General features: G+C 41.6%; 1 protein-coding gene across 1 annotated transcript; it reads right to left on the reverse strand.

The window, feature by feature from the left end:
• Positions 1–230: 230 nt before the first annotated feature.
• Positions 231–15,355, reverse strand: LOC135551769 (otolith matrix protein OMM-64-like). The gene is made up of 22 exons (XM_064982989.1): positions 15,254–15,355; positions 14,396–14,457; positions 13,832–13,855; positions 13,564–13,656; positions 13,329–13,394; positions 13,179–13,220; positions 10,361–10,396; positions 10,198–10,242; positions 9,336–9,380; positions 8,428–8,472; positions 6,801–6,914; positions 5,967–5,999; positions 5,776–5,841; positions 5,607–5,666; positions 3,611–5,425; positions 3,175–3,219; positions 2,966–3,022; positions 2,789–2,842; positions 2,644–2,703; positions 1,891–1,956; positions 1,122–1,203; positions 231–1,023 (listed from the first exon to the last, which is right to left on the reverse strand). Exons 1-21 carry the CDS (start codon positions 15,262–15,264, stop codon positions 1,175–1,177), a joined length of 2,868 nt encoding a protein of 955 aa, XP_064839061.1. The 5' UTR covers positions 15,265–15,355; the 3' UTR covers positions 231–1,023; positions 1,122–1,174.
• Positions 15,356–18,464: the final 3,109 nt, after the last annotated feature.

Consider the following 18,464-nt stretch of genomic DNA (forward strand, 5'->3'; position numbering starts at 1 on the left):
TCTGTATTTCAATTATCAATGTATCACAATGCAACGCCATTGATTATTATTATGACATATTTTGTTCGTTCATTGTATTATCATATTATTTATAGTTGATATTATTGTAATGTCCTGGTAGTTGGTGAGTCGGCTTCTTACATGCTTCTTGTTTCATCAGCACATCCTTTACACATTCACAAAAACACACACATGCTGCTTTTTATCCCAACAAACTCGCCCCCCCAAAATTATCTGACAACTCAATATTTATTAGATTTTCCCCTGTGTGCATACAGTTATGAAATGAAATTCTCATTATGTCTATGCAATTGTTATTTTACCATTTGTCCAACCAATGTAAATTATACTTAATCAAAGACATTGTATGTACACTTCATTTTTTTTTATAAAGAACCTTATGTTACTAATAACTTTAAAATTAATGTTGAACTGAGCCAGTAGGAGTTATTTTTCAAATGTAGCAGCCGTTATCGGTTAAGGAAAAAGTGCCAATTGAGCTTTTCTGTCAAGGACTGAGACAGCAATGCATCACATGAAAGCAAGAGGAAAACTGTAGTAACCCACAACCTGCAGAAACCTAGCAAACCTACAATGACTGAATGCTATCTTAAAAAAACAGGCTTCTGTTTATTTCAAGGGCATTGTAAGGGAACATGTTGACCATTTTATCAACACGCTAGTTGATAAGACAGGGGTGTAACTTGTATAATGATGATGTCACAACTTAAATAAACTGTCTTTAACAAAAAAACAAAGTTGAAAAAATATATATTCTCCATGATCAAATATTAAACTACCCTTGAGATGCCAAAAAAACAACAATGCAGTCAAAAAGTGGGTAAAAATGAAATGTACACCAAAACAGTAGAATAATTGAATTGTATCCCCGTAGACACCTTCACCATTTTGAGTGGCAAGAGAGGGTTAATGAACGTAAGGAACGTAAGTTTCTTTTACACTGTTTGTTGTCATGACTACAGGAGGACTTGTTGGTTTTAAGTGGGATTCACCATGATGGGACTGCAATGAAAAGAGATGGAATGAAGAAAACATTTTTTTATTTTTATTCAATGTACCTCTTATAGTAAGTACAAATCAATGGATATTGCTTTAGCTACCTATCAAACTGTCTGATTCCATTCACAGCATCATGTGGCCTCAACCCACAGGGCTAAGACTGGGCTGCCGGTGCATCAGCGCCTGTAAACAAAATGAGATATACAGTACATAGAAGTGAATACAATCTGAAAGCATCATACAGTATAATGGATCCCCTCATCTCTCTCTATGTCAGAGAGTAACAGACGGGTTAAATACGTCTGAAACAGATGTGAGATGTACACAAGTCAAATGTTAGCACACAGGACTGTAAGTCAAATCAAATTGTATATGCGCCGAATACAACAGGTGTAGACCTTTCTGTGAAATGCTGACTTACAAGCCCTTAACTAACAATGGAGTTTGAAGAAAAATAAGAGTTAAGAAAAATATTTACTAAATAAACTAAAGTAAAAAGCAATAGAACACTAATAAAATAACAATAACGAGGCTATATACGGGGTGGCACGGTGGCCTAGTGGTTAGAGCGTTGGGCCAGTAACCGAAACGCTGCTAGATTGAATCGCAGAGCTGACAAGGTACAAATCTGCCGTTCTGCCCCTGAACAAGGCAGTAAACCCACTGTTCCCCGGTAGGCCGTCATTGTAAATAAGAATTTGTTCTTAACTGACTTGCCTAGTTAAATAAAGAAATACTGGAGGTACCGGTACTGAGTCAATGTGTGTGGGTACAGATTATTTGAGGAAAATAAGCGTCTGCTAAATTGCATATATGATATGTTAATGTGCAGATAAGGCTTGGTATGTCACAGTGTTCTGCTGACATTACCGTGAGAGGCACCCTGTGTCATGTAATCCTGTTGGTCTGGTTGGTCCAGAATGTCAGCTGGAACAGCTGAGGGAGAAAAGGATGTTTATTCCAATCCACACTGTTCCCAGTAAAGCTCTGTTATGTGCTCCCAGTATGCAGGTTTATATGCATTTTTTTAACGTTCTTTCATCCTTGTGTTGTTCTCTTCCTCATACTTGTCATTGTACGTCATGTGTTTGGATAAATGAGTCAGATAACTCCCTGCACAGTGCTAAGAGTGGTGTGGTGTGGTGTGGTGTGGTGTGTGTGTGTGTGTGTGTGTGTGGTGTGTGTGTGTGTGGTGTGGTGTGGTGTGGTGTGTGGTGTGGTGTGGTGTGGTGTGTGTGTGGTGTGGTGTGGTGTGTGTGTGTGTGTGTGTGTGTGTGTGTGTGTGTGTGTGTGTGTGTGTGTGTGTGTGTGTGTGTGTGTGTGTGTGTGCGTGTGTGCATGTGTGCATGTGTGCATGTGTGTTTGTGTCTGCATAATGTTGTGAGATGTAATCTCCGTTCATACAAACAGACATCTCATCAGACTTCATTATCTCTGTTCAAACAAACAGACATCTGATCAGAGAAGTCACAGGGACAAAAGATATGTTTACTTCATGGCACATTGACTGAGTTGGTTGGTGCACACACATGCACTGTTTCCTCCCCTGGTCGAGGAAGCCTTAGAATGATGGGGCCTTTCATTGGTAACTACCCAAAGATGTAAATCAGTTTTGTTCTTTACCTTCTGAATCTGGAGCCATTATTTCTGCCCCATCCATGTCATCATCATCCATATCGTCATCTGAGGGGAAAAAACACGTAACAGACTATATTTTACTATTTCAGTTATTCAAATGTGAACGTTTGTTCGTATGGCTTTGACTAACCTTTCGTCATGGACTCTGACACATCATGGGAATCCTCGTCGGTCTCATCCTCATCTAAAGACCAGATTAAAATATACATGATGTTGACCCACAATTATTCATTAGAACGTTACAGCAGCTAAAGACCAAGCCATTTGAAAGCACAGGTGATATGATTCAGGATAAGAGGAAACAAACCTTTGTGTGAATCTGTGCCTGGCTCTGCATCAGATTCAGATTTGTCATCCTCTGAGTCTATGAAAAGAAAATGTGCATAACATTGAGAAATAGTATGAAATGATGGAACGTTTGATACAAATTACTCCAGGCTCTTTGATTCAGTGCTGCATGGATCAGCTGATTAACAAGCAAGGGGATCAAGTGACATGCAAGATAGATTGACATACCAGAGGCATCCTTGTCCATATCATCTTTGTCAGCATCATCAGAATCTGTATCAGAAAGAGGTGTTTCAGTTATCACAATATGGTACCATTACCACTCACAATATAGTACTTAGTGCTTTTATATTTTTTATTTAACCTTTATTTAACTAGGCAAGTCAGTTTAGAACAAATTGTTATTTACAATGATGGCCTACCCCGGCCAAACCCAGACGACGCTGAGCCAATTGTGTGCCGTCCTATGGGACTCCCAATCGCGGCCGGTTGTGATACAGTCTGGAATCTAACCAGGGTCTGTAGTGACATCTCTAGCACTGAGATGCAGTGCCTTAGACCGCTGGGCCACTAGGGAGCCCATTTTATAGGGAATCACATATGTACATTTCATTATGGCCTAATTATTAGCTACATTTCTATGGTTTAGTAGTGGTAAACACACCTTTTGGCTCCTTCATCATGCTATCATCAGTGTCCTCTTCACTGTCATCCTCTTGTGGTTTAGGGGCATCCCTGGTCCCAATGTCCTCCTCGCTGTTGGAGTCTGCGTCAGCCTCAGTCTTATCCTCACTCTCATCCTTAATCTCATTCTTACTGTCATCCTTACTGTCGGACTCTGTTGTGTCTAGGTTCATCTCCGCATCCAGCTCCTCCTCTTCCTTCTCCGCCTCCTCCAGCTTCCCCTCCTCCTTTGACTCCATCTCCGCCTCCTCCTCCGAATCCTGTAGAGGCTCAAAGTCTTGGCTCCCTACAGGGCTTCCCTCCTTGATGTTGTCTTCAGGGCTGGCCTGCTCTTCCCCCACGTCACCTCTTTCCTTCATGTCCATTTCCTGCTGCTTTGGTTCCTCCTCCGAGACCTGGACATCCGCTTCGCTGCTGTCTTTGCTGTCGTCTGAGCTGTCGCTGTCTTTCTCATCTTCTTTGTCTGGCTTGTTGTTTTCTTCTGAGGTGTCCTGTTGGCTCTCGCTGTCCTTTTCTTCTATTTCCTGGTGCTCTGGTTCCTCCTCCGGAACCTGGGCCTCTTCTTCGCTGCTGTCTTTGTGGTCGTCTGAGCTGTCGCTGTCTTTCTCATCTTCTTTGTCTGGCTTGTCGTTTTCGTCTGAGCTGTCGCTGTCTTTCTCATCTTCTTTGTCTGGCTTGTCGTTTTCTTCTGAGGTGTCCTGTTGGCTCTCGCTGTCCTTTTCTTCTATTTCCTGGTGCTCTGGTTCCTCCTCCGGAACCTGGGCCTCTTCTTCGCTGCTGTCTTTGCGGTCGTCTGAGCTGTCGCTGTCTTTCTCATCTTCTTTGTCTGGCTTGTCGTTTTCGTCTGAGCTGTCGCTGTCTTTCTCATCTTCTTTGTCTGGCTTGTCGTTTTCTTTTGAGGTGTCCTGTTGGCTCTCGCTGTCCTTTTCTTCTATTTCCTGGTGCTCTGGTTCCTCCTCCGGAACCTGGGCCTCTTCTTCGCTGCTGTCTTTGTGGTTGTCTGAGCTGTCGCTGTCTTTCTCATCTTCTTTGTCTGGCTTGTCGTTTTCGTCTGAGCTGTCGCTGTCTTTCTCATCTTCTTTGTCTGGCTTGTCGTTTTCTTCTGAGGTGTCCTGTTGGCTCTCGCTGTCCTTTTCTTCTATTTCCTGGTGCTCTGGTTCCTCCTCCGGAACCTGGGCCTCTTCTTCGCTGCTGTCTTTGTGGTCGTCTGAGCTGTCGCTGTCTTTCTCATCTTCTTTGTCTGGCTTGTCGTTTTCGTCTGAGCTGTCGCTGTCTTTCTCATCTTCTTTGTCTGGCTTGTCGTTTTCTTCTGAGGTGTCCTGTTGGCTCTCGCTGTCCTTTTCTTCTATTTCCTGGTGCTCTGGTTCCTCCTCCGGAACCTGGGCCTCTTCTTCGCTGCTGTCTTTGTGGTCGTCTGAGCTGTCGCTGTCTTTCTCATCTTCTTTGTCTGGCTTGTCGTTTTCGTCTGAGCTGTCGCTGTCTTTCTCAACTTCTTTGTCTGGCTTGTCGTTTTCTTCTGAGGTGTCCTGTTGGCTCTCGCTGTCCTTTTCTTCTATTTCCTGGTGCTCTGGTTCTTCCTCCGGAACCTGGGCCTCTTCTTCGCTGCTGTCTTTCTTGTCGTCTTTGTCTGGCTTGTCATCCTTAGTGTCTGAGTCTGGTTCGTCTTGTTTGCTGTCGCTGTCCATCGCTTCCTCTGTCTCTGTGTCTTCTGCGCTGTCCTTCTCTTCTGCAGGAGCCTTACCATCTAGTTCAATGTCCTTATCCTCATCACTATCGTCTTTGTCTGTGGCAGCATCTGCAGAAAAGTGACAGTGTTTAGACATTCTGGTAATGAATTATTACGGTATATGACATAGAATATGTAGTTCTGAACCAATTGAGAACAAGAGAGGTCATGGGGGACACCAGTAGTGAGACCTTCCGTATAATGACCCTTTGTGGGTGAGAGATGCACAACCTTCAATGAGCAGACTCACCTGCAGAGTCATTATCTACCATTTCTTCTTCACCTGCAGTATCCTTCCCATCTGCATCCTCTTGAGGTGACGAAAATAACAGGTTTATGACCAACTGATGGGTAGAATGGCTCAAATGACAGTTTCCCAGACAATGAATATCCAGTTCAGAAATTTCAATTTAGCACACCTGAGTCACTCTTGTCGTCATCTTTGTCTGTCTCCATGGCCTGCTCCGTGTCATCACTGGTCACGTCTACAATCACACATGATGTATGTAATCAAACTTTCGCAACCTGTTATTTGATGTCGTTGTATTGCCAATGAACCTGTCTAGTACAACATTATGATGAAAACATTGACGTTGTTCTTCATACTTACCAGAGTCAGCTTGCACACCTGTCAACACTTCATCTTGAAAAACACAAAGTTCATTATGTGTTTTATTATGAGTACCTACCTTTATTATGAGTACCTGTTTTCATTAGACAGGGTCATGTATTGTCTATTTATCAATGCTTTGAGGGGTGGGGGGGGCGTACAGTACTAACGGCGGTATTTACAGCATCGTCCCTGTCGTCCTTGTCTGTGGAATGACAGAGGATGACCTACTGCACTGCGACCGTTCTAGTTCTTCACGACCAAAACAAAGGAACTTGTTTTTACTGCCAGTGCTTCCTATTGAAAATACTGTGAAGATAACTATGTTTTGTCTTTCTCAGCAAGGAGTTCACCTGCCTCATGTTATGATTAGTTAATGTCAGAATCCAAGTATTTATTTTTGTAGATACCTAATCCAAGTCTTTAGTCCCTTATCCTCAGAGGCATCATCTGACTGTTTTTCTTCTATATTGCCATCTAATGCAGTTTCCCAACTCCAGTCCTCTAGAACCCCAAAGCACACCATTTTGGTGTAGCCCCAGACAAGCACACCTTATTCAACGTGTCAACTAATCATCAAGACCTCAATGAGTTGAATCAACGTGTACTGTTGGGGGTACTTGAGGACTGGAGTTGGGAAACACTGATCTGATGGACAAAGAAAAATACTCTTAGATGTGTATCTCCAACGTTAATGTTGGGTACTGTGCACTTTTCCACATCATACTGTCCTTGTATTTTTGGCATGTTTTTCATCTGTCTTTATCTTCACCAGCTGCCATGTACTTTAACTTACAGATTTTGGTTTTGAATCAGTCTGTTTTTAACACTTACCTGTGGAGTCACTGTCAGGAGACTCTGTGGAGTCACTGTCAGGAGACTCTGTGGAATCACTTTCTGGAGACTCTGTGGAGTCATCTTCTGGAGACTTATCCACATCTGCTGATTCTGAAATCATAATTTAAAGCAACATAGATTTATTATATATTTTAAGTCTGCCTGTTGATGTTTATAGCAATGTTTATTACACTGATGATGTTTGTTACAGTTATAATGATACTATGTTCTGATGATCAGTGAAATCAGAGCTTGGTTATTGAACAAGGAATTCAGAGAGAAAAGTTCTTACCCAAAACCTCTGCTGACACCTTCTCACTGTCATCATGTCTATGTCCTGGGATTTTTTGTTTGTTACTTACAACCTCATGCTAATCACATTAGTCTACATTAGCTCAACCGTCCTGTAGAGGTTAAAGACTTATCCAAAAAGACTCACAGGTGTAATCGGTGAGCTTCTACAAAGTATTGACTCAGGGTATGAGTACTTATGTAAGTTAGATATTTCTGTATTACACTTTCAATAAATTTACAACATTTTCTAAAAACATGTTTTCACTTTTGTCATTATGTGTAGCTGGGTGAGAAAAAAAATAAACAAATCAATTTTGAATTCAGGCTGTAACACAACAACATTTGGAATGAGTATGACAACTTTCTGAAGACACTAAGTATAATACTGAAAGGCACAATTTATAGTACAATATTTACACATGTATCAGGGAAGGGGGAATTGGGGATCCAAGCGTCACCTCTAACTACCATTTTGTACAATGTATAATAACTCTAGAAGAATTTGTGTTTCACTTTGTATCTTTGTTTTGACTAAAGTAGCTGTTGTACCCAGCTGTGCTTAGACTTTCTGGGGGTAAAAGTAGCTGTTGTACACAAAAGAACGAGGAAGCTGTGGCCTTGGGTGGCAAGAACATCTCTCAAAACGTATCGCTTCCCTCACCAGCTGCATCTTAACATAATGACATTATCGCTTCACTCACCAGCTGCATCTTAACATAATGACATTATCGCTTCCCTCACCAGCTGCATCTTAACATAATGACATTATCGCTTCCCTCACCAGCTGCATCTTAACATAATGACAGCTGCATCTTAACATAATGACATTATCGCTTCCCTCACCAGCTGCATCTTAACATAATGACACCAGCTGCATCAGCTGCATCTTAACATAATGACATTACTTCACTCACCAGCTGCATCTTAACATAATGACTGCATCACCATGCAAACATAATGACATTATCGCTTCACTCACCAGCTGCATCTTAACATAATGACATTATCGCTTCAGCTGCACTTAACATAATGACTGCATCTGCATCTTAACATAATGACATTATCTTAACGACATTATCCCTCACCAGCTGCATCTTAACATAATGACATTTTCACTCACCAGCTGCATCTTAACATAATGACATTACTCACCAGCTGCATCAGCTGCATCCTTAACATAATGACATTATCGCTTCTCACCAGCTGCCTCACCACTCACCAGCTGCATCTTAACATAATGACATTATTGCTTCACTCACCAGCTGCATCTTAACATAATGACATTATCACCAGCTGCATCTTAACATAATGACATTATCGCTTCACTCACCAGCTGCATCAGTTGTATCTTGGCTGCCTGCTGCTTCAGCTGCATCTTAACATAATGACATTATTGCTTCCCTCACCAGCTGCATCTTAACATAATGACATTATCGCTTCACTCACCAGCTGCATCTTAACATAATGACATTATCGCTTCACTCACCAGCTGCATCTTAACATAATGACATTATTGCTTCACTCACCAGCTGCATCTTAACATAATGACATTATCGCTTCACTCACCAGCTGCATCAGTTGTATCTTGGCTGCCTGCTGCTGCAGCTGCATCTTAACATAATGACATTATCGCTTCCCTCACCAGCTGCATCTTAACATAATGACATTATCAGCTGCATCTTAACATAATGACATTATCCCTCACCAGCTGCATCTTAACATAATGACATTATCGCTTCCCTCCAGCTGCATCTTAACATAATGACATTAGCTTCACTCACCAGCTGCATCTTAACATAATGACATTATCACTCACCAGCTGCACTCTTAACATAATGACATTATCGCAGTCACCAGCTGCATCTTAACATAATGACATTATCTCTTCACTCACCAGCTGCAACTGCATCTTAACATAATGACATTATCGCTGCATCACTCACCAACTGCATCTTAACATAATGACATTGCATCTTAACATAATGACACTCACCAGCTGCATCTTAACATAATGACATTATCGCTTCACTCACCAGCTGCATAATCAGTCACTGTGCATCTTAACATAATGACATTATCTGCCTGCTGCTTCAGCTGCATCTTAACATAATGACATTATCATAATGACATTATGCACTAACATACATGCTTCCCTCACCAGCTGCATCTTAACATAATGACATTATCGCTTCACTCACCAACTGCATCTTAACATAATGACATTATCGCTTCACTCACCAGTTGCATCAGTTGTATCTTGGCTGCCTGCTGCTTCAGCTGCATCTTAACATAATAACATTAGTGTTATTGGAAGGCTTGAAAATACTGTGTAATTTCTTACCTTGTTATTTATAAAACAACTATACAACATTTTGGCCATTGTTTTTGTTGACAGTAGATATGAGGCTAAAGTTTATCTCTCACAGCTTTGTCCAATTCGGAGTGATTTTAAAGTGGACATGCAGATGAAGTATACAGTATATACACTACCGTTCAAAAGTTTGGGGTCACTTAGAAATGTCCTTGTTCGATGTTATTTTAATGGACAACATTTTTGCTTTTCTTCTAAAAACAAGAACATTTCTAAGTGACCCCAAACTTTTGAACGGTAATGTATATATTTTATGTGCCCTTCAAGGCACAGCACGTGACAGCATGCCGCACTCGCCTGGGCAAAAAATATTTTACTGCATGAATTGAAATAACAAATCCTCATCATCAACAGGGACTTTCACAGATTTTGACCAGCTGGTTAGCATTTTTCGTGATGAATCTTGTTCTGGAGGCAGCTCTGCAGAATAGTCACTAGCTGGCACAGCAACAAAGTCATAAAATCTGATTTGAACTCTAACCCTAACCTTAACCACAACGAAAACTCTGATGCATAACCCTAACCTGAAATTAAGACCATTCATTTTTACAATATAGCCAATTTTGACTTTGCAGCTTGCCAAGCTAAGGGGGAATTTCTCAGTTCCTTCAGGACAAGACTCATGACAATAAACGTCAACCGGCTCATTCTCATTGAATGATTTCGACCTTTGGCCATAACCCTTATCTTTGACATTTGACCTTTGTGTATTTTACTCCTCGGCCTCACCTGGGGCATCAGGACTGCCTGTGGTTTCCACGCTGGTATCTCCATCTGGAAGACAAGGACGGGTGACTTTGATGCTGTCATTGAAGTCACCATTACTGTAATTATCAGGAAATCCCCAGTAGTCAGTGTGCTTCATTTCCATTCAAATGAATTGGTGACTCACTGCTTGTGTCTGTGGATGTATCACTGCTACTCACATCTGATAAATGAAGAAGAAAACATTGGGTGAGTTGGAGTTTGTCGTCTGGCCATTGAACTTGTTTTAGCCATGGACTCTTCAGTAATAAAATTGGTCCGGACAAGATCAATATTACTATATTTTTTAATTGGTAAATGGTTTTGATTGGGCTTACTGTCTTTCAAATAGTGTTTATAGTGGATGTTATAGAATGTGTGTTTGAAGAAGGCAGTAAGTAAAATGTTTTATGGCATGAAAAGGTTTGGAGAATGGATATAACTTTGGCTTGGATTTGAGAAGCCTTTGGTTTATTCTGTCATCTGTCTAAACCTTCAGCATGGCCCCACAGCAAATAATCAGACTGACACATTTATGGGGCATGATGAGGTAGGACCCAGGAGCAGAGAAGAGAACCAATCGAGGAACCCTTGGTTTAGAAGACATGTAAATACTTTACTGGGAAACATTCAACAGTCGGTACCATGTAAAACTGGGAAAACAACAAACACTAAGACTCGATAACTACTAAGGAGACAACGCACACAGAAAACAAATCAAGCTTCTGCAAAGGGTAACAGAAAACACACCTCACTTAAAAGGGAATCATAATTATTAACAGAAAACAACACCATAGTACCCTCCAAGCTCGTCATCAAGCTCGAGACCCTGGGTCTCGACCCCGCCCTGTGCAACTGGGTACTGGACTTCCTGACGGGCCGCCCCCAGGTGGTGAGGGTAGGTAACAACATCTCCTCCCCGCTGATCCTCAACACTGGGGCCCCACAAGGGTGCGTTCTGAGCCCTCTCCTGTACTCCCTGTTCACCCACGACTGCGTGGCCACGCACGCCTCCAACTCAATCATCAAGTTTGCGGACGACACAACAGTGGTAGGCTTGATTACCAACAACGACGAGACGGCCTACAGGGAGGAGGTGAGGGCCCTCTGAGTGTGGTGTCAGGAAAATAACCTCACACTCAACGTCAACAAAACTAAGGAGATGATTGTGGACTTCAGGAAACAGCAGAGGGAACACCCACCTATCCACATCGATGGAACAGTAGTGGAGAGAGTAGCAAGTTTTAAGTTCCTCGGCATACACATCACAGACAAACTGAATTGGTCCACTCACACAGACAGCATCGTGAAGAAGGCGCAGCAGCGCCTCTTCAACCTCAGGAGGCTGAAGAAATTCGGCTTGTCACCAAAAGCACTCACAAACTTCTACAGATGCACAATCGAGAGCATCCTGGCGGGCTGTATCACCGCCTGGTACGGCAACTGCTCCGCCCTCAACCTTAAGGCTCTCCAGAGGGTAGTGAGGTCTGCACAACGCATCACCGGGGCAAACTACCTGCCCTCCAGGACACCTACACCACCCGATGTTACAGGAAGGCCATAAAGATCATCAAGGACATCAACCACCCGAGCCACTGCCTGTTCACCCCACTATCATCCAGAAGGCGAGGTCAGTACAGGTGCATCAAAGCTGGGACCGAGAGACTGAAAAACAGCTTCTATCTCAAGGCCATCAGACTGTTAAACAGCCACCACTAACATTGAGTGGCTGCTGCCAACACACTGACACTGACTCAACTCCAGCCACTTTAATAATGGGAATTGATGGGAAATGATGTAAATATATCACTAGCCACTTTAAACAATGCTGCCTTATATAATGTTACTTACCCTACATTATTCATCTCATATGCATACGTATATACTGTACTCTATATCATCGACTGCATCCTTATGTAATACATGTATCACTAGCCACTTTAACTATGCCACTTTGTTTACATACTAATCTCATATGTATATACTGTACTTGATACCATCTACTGTATCTTGCCTATGCTGCTCTGTACCATCACTCATTCATATATCCTTATGTACATATTCTTTATCCCCTTACACTGTGTATAAGACAGTAGTTTAGGAATTGTTAGTTAGATTACTTGTTGGTTATTACTGCATTGTCGGAACTAGAAGCACAAGCATTTCGCTACACTCGCATTAACATCTGCTAACCATGTGTATGTGACAAATAAATTTGATTTGATTTGATTTGATTTTGAAAACACCTGAGTGTCATAATAGTCTATAGGGCGGTCTCTGTTCTCTCTAGGGCGGTCTCTGTTCTCTCTAGGGCGGTCTCTGTTCTCTCTAGGGCGGTCTCTGTTCTCTCTAGGGCGGTCTCTGTTCTCTCTAGGGCGGTCTCTGTTCTCTCTAGGGCGGTCTCTGTTCTCTCTAGGGCGGTCTCTGTTCTCTCTAGGGCGGTCTCTGCCTCTCTCTAGGGCGGTCTCTGTTCTCTCTAGGGCGGTCTCTGTTCTCTCTAGGGCGGTCTCTGTTCTCTCTAGGGCGGTCTCTGCCGCTCTCTGGGGACAGGTGAAACTATGACAATTTACTCATGTCTGGTCTAGAAAGCATTTGTCTAGATATGTTTCATGGGTACTGTTGTTATAGTGTATATATACAGGTTTATGTGTGTGTCCAATATTACAGTTCCTCTATAGAGGATAGTTAAGTGTCTCCATGATAGTCTCAAAGCAGGCCCATGTTGTCTGCTACCTAAAAACAAATTAGCGTCACGATCAACAGCTCCGTTTTTAATTCTCTCATGTTGAACGTCCTTCACTGGTACTGTGCAGTTAAGGTTTTTCCTTTCAGGGGGAATCACCATCCTAATTATTGTTCTAATCTACAGAGTTGGTTTCCTTGAGAGTTGAGTTGATTCTACGTCATACACTTCTTCCTTGATAGAAAGACAGATTCCCCCAGTCCCCAAACCCAGCCACTCATACCTCCAGCCAGCTCTTTACTAGAGTCAGTCGCATCTGTGGTCCCTGTGAACAACAGAGGTTTTCTGTTTAGTTTCCGTCGGTATGAAATGGTACATACCTGGTGTGTTTAACTAGGTATTGGGTAGGAGATACATTGGAGTCAATACAAACCTACAGAGTCTCCAGCTGCTGCTGCAACTACCGGGCTGCCAGTGGGGCCTTCGCCATCTTTGGCACCTGAGACCAGAAAAGTATCATAGCACCCATTTTGTCAGTTGTCAATGATCACCCAGCTAAGCCAATACCGAACTATAAAACTCAATATCTTAATGTATCCAATCATGCAACACTGGTTTCAGTCCAGTGTTTTGTAAATGAATGTAAATGAAATCAGAAGACAAAGCACATATCGGAAGCGATCCATATGTGTGTAGGCTTTGACTGGAGGGCTTGTCAGTGTGCTTAACATTAAGGTGCTCTAGCAAAGCAGCAGCTCTCTCTGAAACACAGCACAATGAATGGTGTCATTGTTCCATCATAAACACTACTTCTGACTAAATACAAATACATTCATGTGTATACACTACTTATAATTAACAAAGCTTATTAGCCTGTAATTTTCTAACTGTTGTGGTAATTATGAACGTCATGATAAAACACAAATTGCACGTTACCATCATTATCTCCCTCTGTTCCATCTGCAAATGAAAGATGCATAGGGGAGCATGATTAGTGGTTTGGGGATTTATCTCCATTTGAATAGACCATATGTGAGGCCCACCCTACTTCTCTCTCTATCCCACATCAGGCACAAGAGAACAGACCTCTTTTGTGTCTCCACAGAGTGACCTGGGTTCTGATTACACTACCGTTGTGGAGAAGCAGAGGACTCCCATTGTGATTCAATGGGATGGATGGAGGTCATGGTATACATTGCAAAGGCCTCCTTAAACATAATGTAATGGTCATTTTGGTTGATATGTTTGCTCACTTGATGTTTGCAGTGTAGTTTAGAGTAGCTTATAGTAGTTTACAGACTGGATAACTGGAAAGGTGAAGCATGTTTTGTCATTGCGTTGAAACTGAAATTAAACTAAAATGGAAACCGTCGTCTCTAGACATCTTGTTCACCTATTATAAAAAATGTACATTATTATTAAGCTGTCGTTACTGATGGAAATAGTCTAAATTCCCCAACATTTATAAGATTTAACAGGTTTAATTTTGTGTTTTCTTACCAGTAATGGGGGCTGAGAGAGCAAGACCAGCCAAAGCAAAGATCAAAGGAACAATCAACGTTCTGTTAGAATGAAGAACACAGAGATAGAACTGGTCACTACACTTTTAAAACAATACTTTGGTCAAACAGATGTAATGACTTCTCCCAGAAGCCATCTTAAGGTCATAGTGGCAGTGGAAAAGGAAAAAGAGTATTTGAATGGAAGCAGGTAGGAGGAACTGTGTTTTTCCTGCTCATTACATTATAATAAGAATATGTGTAACTTGCAGCAATGCCAAGTATCTCATGGATGTTCTTATGTTCAACATATATTATGGATAATGAATTATCAATGAAAAGTTCATAAAAAATGAATCAATGATATGTTGGTACATGATATACTTTTCATCTTTTAATATCAGGAAAAGTCAAATAAAGGATTATTGGGAACTATTTTGACTTTAAAGGTAAATTCTCAAAATCTTTTAAAAGACTATTTAGAAACCCATTCACTTTATCTTGTACCAGTATCAACATTGATATCAGTTGTAAAGTTATTGTTATTGAAGATTAGGATGGAACAAGAAAAAAGGAAATCTGGAACAACAACAAAAATGACACACACATTGCCAAGCTATTGCGATCCCACAAAAACAATGAATTAAACGGTTCGCCTCTCTCTGTCATTGAAATACCCTCAGCAGGTCTAAACGTCTCAAGTTTCCTTCTACAGGTAGACTAACAAATACACTTCCCCCAAGAATACAGCTGTCCAAATATGCCAAATAGATTGTGTCATTTTAAAAGTTCCAGTACACACACGTAAGTCAAAACCAAATACCCAATGCTAGCCACCCTTGTGTTAGTGCTCACTTACCGTGACAGCATTGTGACGGGATAGTTTAGCCAGTGGGGCGACACTCAGGTGTCGCTATAGTTTCTAGTAGGTCTACAGTCTGGCTGGAGGGAGCCCAAGAGGTTTTATACTTTCACGACCCCCTCTGCTCCTAGGGGGCAGAGCCTGTGAGCCACAGATACACACTGACAGACAGAGAACACACTGGAATGCTAGTTGGCCCTAAACAGAAAGTACACAGTAGCAGAATACCTGACCACTGTGACTGACCCAAAATTAGGAAAAGCTTTGACTATTTACAGACTCAGTGAGTGTGGCCTTGCTATTGAGAGAGGTCGCCGTAGGCAGACCTGGCTCTCAAGAGAAGACAGGCCATGTGCACACTGCCCACAAAATAAGATGGAAACCAAGCTGCACTTTCTAACCCCCTGGCAAATGTATGACCATATTAGAGAAACATTGTTACACCCTGAACGTAGAGAGCATTTTATGTCTCTATTTTGGTTTGGTCAGGGTGTGATTTGGGTGGGCAGTCTATGTTCTATGTTATATGATTTTCTATTTCTATGTGTTTGGCTGGGTGTAGTTCTCAATCAGAGGCAGCTGTCTATCGTTGTCTCTGATTGAGAACCATACTTAGGTACCCATCTCCCCCACCTGTTTTGTGGGAAGTTAACTTTGTCTTCGTTCAGGGCACATAGCCCAAAGCTTCATGGTTTGGTTTTGTTCTTTGTTTTGTTGGCGTCATTTTTAATAAAGAGGAAATGTACGCTTACCATGCTGCACCTTGGTCCCGTCCTTCAGCCAGCCGTGACACACATATTTCACCCAGATTACACAGACCCACAAAGAAGAATAATACAAATTAAAAAAATCTTGATAAACTCTCACATCTACTGGGTGAAATACCAGTGTGCCATCACGGCAGCAGTATTTGTGACCTGTTGCCACAAGAAAAGAGCAACAAGTGCAGAACAAACACCAATGTAAATACAACCCATATTTATGTTTATTTATTTTATCTTTCAAACTATTTGCACATCGTTATAACACTGTACATAGTGGTAATATGACATTTGAAACATTTATATTCTTTTAAAACTTTTGTGAGTAACGTTACTGTTAATTTCTGATTGTTTATTTCCCTTTTTGTTTATTGTCAATTTCACTTACTTTGGCATTGGCATATGTTTATGTTTACATTCCCGTGCCAATAAAGCCCTTTGAATTGAATTGACAGAGGCACTGCAGAGGAACAGCTAGCATTAAACTAGTTTAAAACAGGGTTGAGCTTGAGGCTCTCACACCTTTGTGTTTTCAAACAGCTCATGTTCTAAAGTCCCCTCTGATCTGAATCTACCCCCATATCTCCCTCACACACACTCATAGCTTACACACTAACCCCGTCCCCCTCTGATCTGAATCTACCCCCATACCTCCCTTTAAAAACCCTCAGCCCCTCACACACACTCATAGCTTACACACTAACCCCGTCCCCCTCTGATCTGAGAGTTCATAGCAGTAGAGGAACAGGCTATTTATGACGTTTATGGAACAAACAATGACACAGGATTCATCTCATCGCTTTAATTTAATATACATGGAGCATACCAAACATGAGGAACACCTTCCTAATATTGAGTTGCACCTCCTTTTGCCCTCAGAACAGCCTCAATTCGTTGTGGCATGGACTCTACAAGGTGTCGAAAGTGTTCCACAGGGTTACTGGCCCTTGTTGACTCCAATGCATCCCACAGTTGTGTCAAGTTGGCTGGATGTCCATTGGGTAGTGGACCATTCTTGATACACATGGAAAACTATTGAGCGTGAAGTTCTTGATACAAGCCGGTGCGCCTGGCACCTACTACAATACCCCATTCAAATGCACTTACATGTTTGGTCTTGCCCATTCGCCCTCTAAATGGCACACATACACAATCCATGTCTCAATTGTTTCAAGAATTAAAAATCCTTCTTTAACTTGTCTCCTCCCCTTCATCTACACAGATTGAAGTGGATTTAACAAGTGACATCAATAAGGGATCATAGCTTTCACCTGGATTTACCTGGTCAGGCTATGTCATGGAAAGAGCATGTGTTCTCAATGTTTGTATACTCAGTGTTTGTGTTGAACGGGTTGCTTCAACAACAACAAAAAAGACTTTGATTTTGTTGAGAAACCTTCAGTCTTTCTTCGTTTTCCTAAAGCAGTAGAGAGCATCTGTTCATGAGGTTTATAATGGTTGAAACAGAGAACATGACACAGACATCAGGGCATATAGTGTGCCTTGATGTTTCCATGTTTACGAGCTTTGTAACATGTTTAAAGCTTTGTACGGTTTTAACGAAGACTTCTAACAGCCGTTATGCTCCTCTGTGAGAGTCTGGAACTTTATTCCCCCCATTCAACTCTCACTTCATTAGTGATGATTATTATTCAGCATGCTACGTTTTAAGACATTGATGTAAAGATAAACACGGAGAGCTTTAGTATTATCCCCATGGACAAAGAGTTGTTACATTATCAACCTTATCATTTCACACCAAACAAGTTGCATCAGAGACTTACACTCACACTCTGAGGCAACTTTTATAAGCCGCATTTGAAGAGAACGAACCAACCGAAACTGTTCTTGCATTCTTGTCAGAACGTTTCTTTGTTACAACTAAAAAACTCTTCTACTAACCTGATGAAAACAGTCGAATAAGACGTTTTCACATGCAAGAGACCACACTGGCAGGATTATAATGGGTCTTGTCTGGTCAGATTAAACTCTTTTGAGGATTGGGGATTGACTGTTTCAGATGCTAATCTTATGCTAATGCTAACTGTTTGTATGGTAAATGGGTGAATAGGTGATCACTGAGATAAAGATAATAGATTACTGGTTTAACAGAATAATAGATTATTATCTAGCTTCCACTGATATTAACCCACTGCGTTAGCTTAATTTGGGTCTTCAGTTTAGCATTGTGTTGGCAACGGCCCACAATGAGTCCTCCATATCTGATTTAGAAGGGTCTTTCCATCCTATACTAGTGGGCCTAAGTTGCAGACAAATCAATAGAGCTATAGTCAGGTTGTAGAGGCTCATTTAAATGACCCAGTACCATTAATAAGCTTGGTACAGATGCTATCTTTCAGAAGGGGCTTTTCCACCCTATAATGGGTGGTAGGACTAAGCTTTTCGACACAGTCAATTAGTTAGCCTGTGTAACAAATAAACATTTG

This window comes from Oncorhynchus masou, chromosome 13 (genome assembly GCF_036934945.1).
Source record: "Oncorhynchus masou masou isolate Uvic2021 chromosome 13, UVic_Omas_1.1, whole genome shotgun sequence".
Classification (NCBI taxonomy): Eukaryota; Metazoa; Chordata; class Actinopteri; order Salmoniformes; family Salmonidae; genus Oncorhynchus; species Oncorhynchus masou.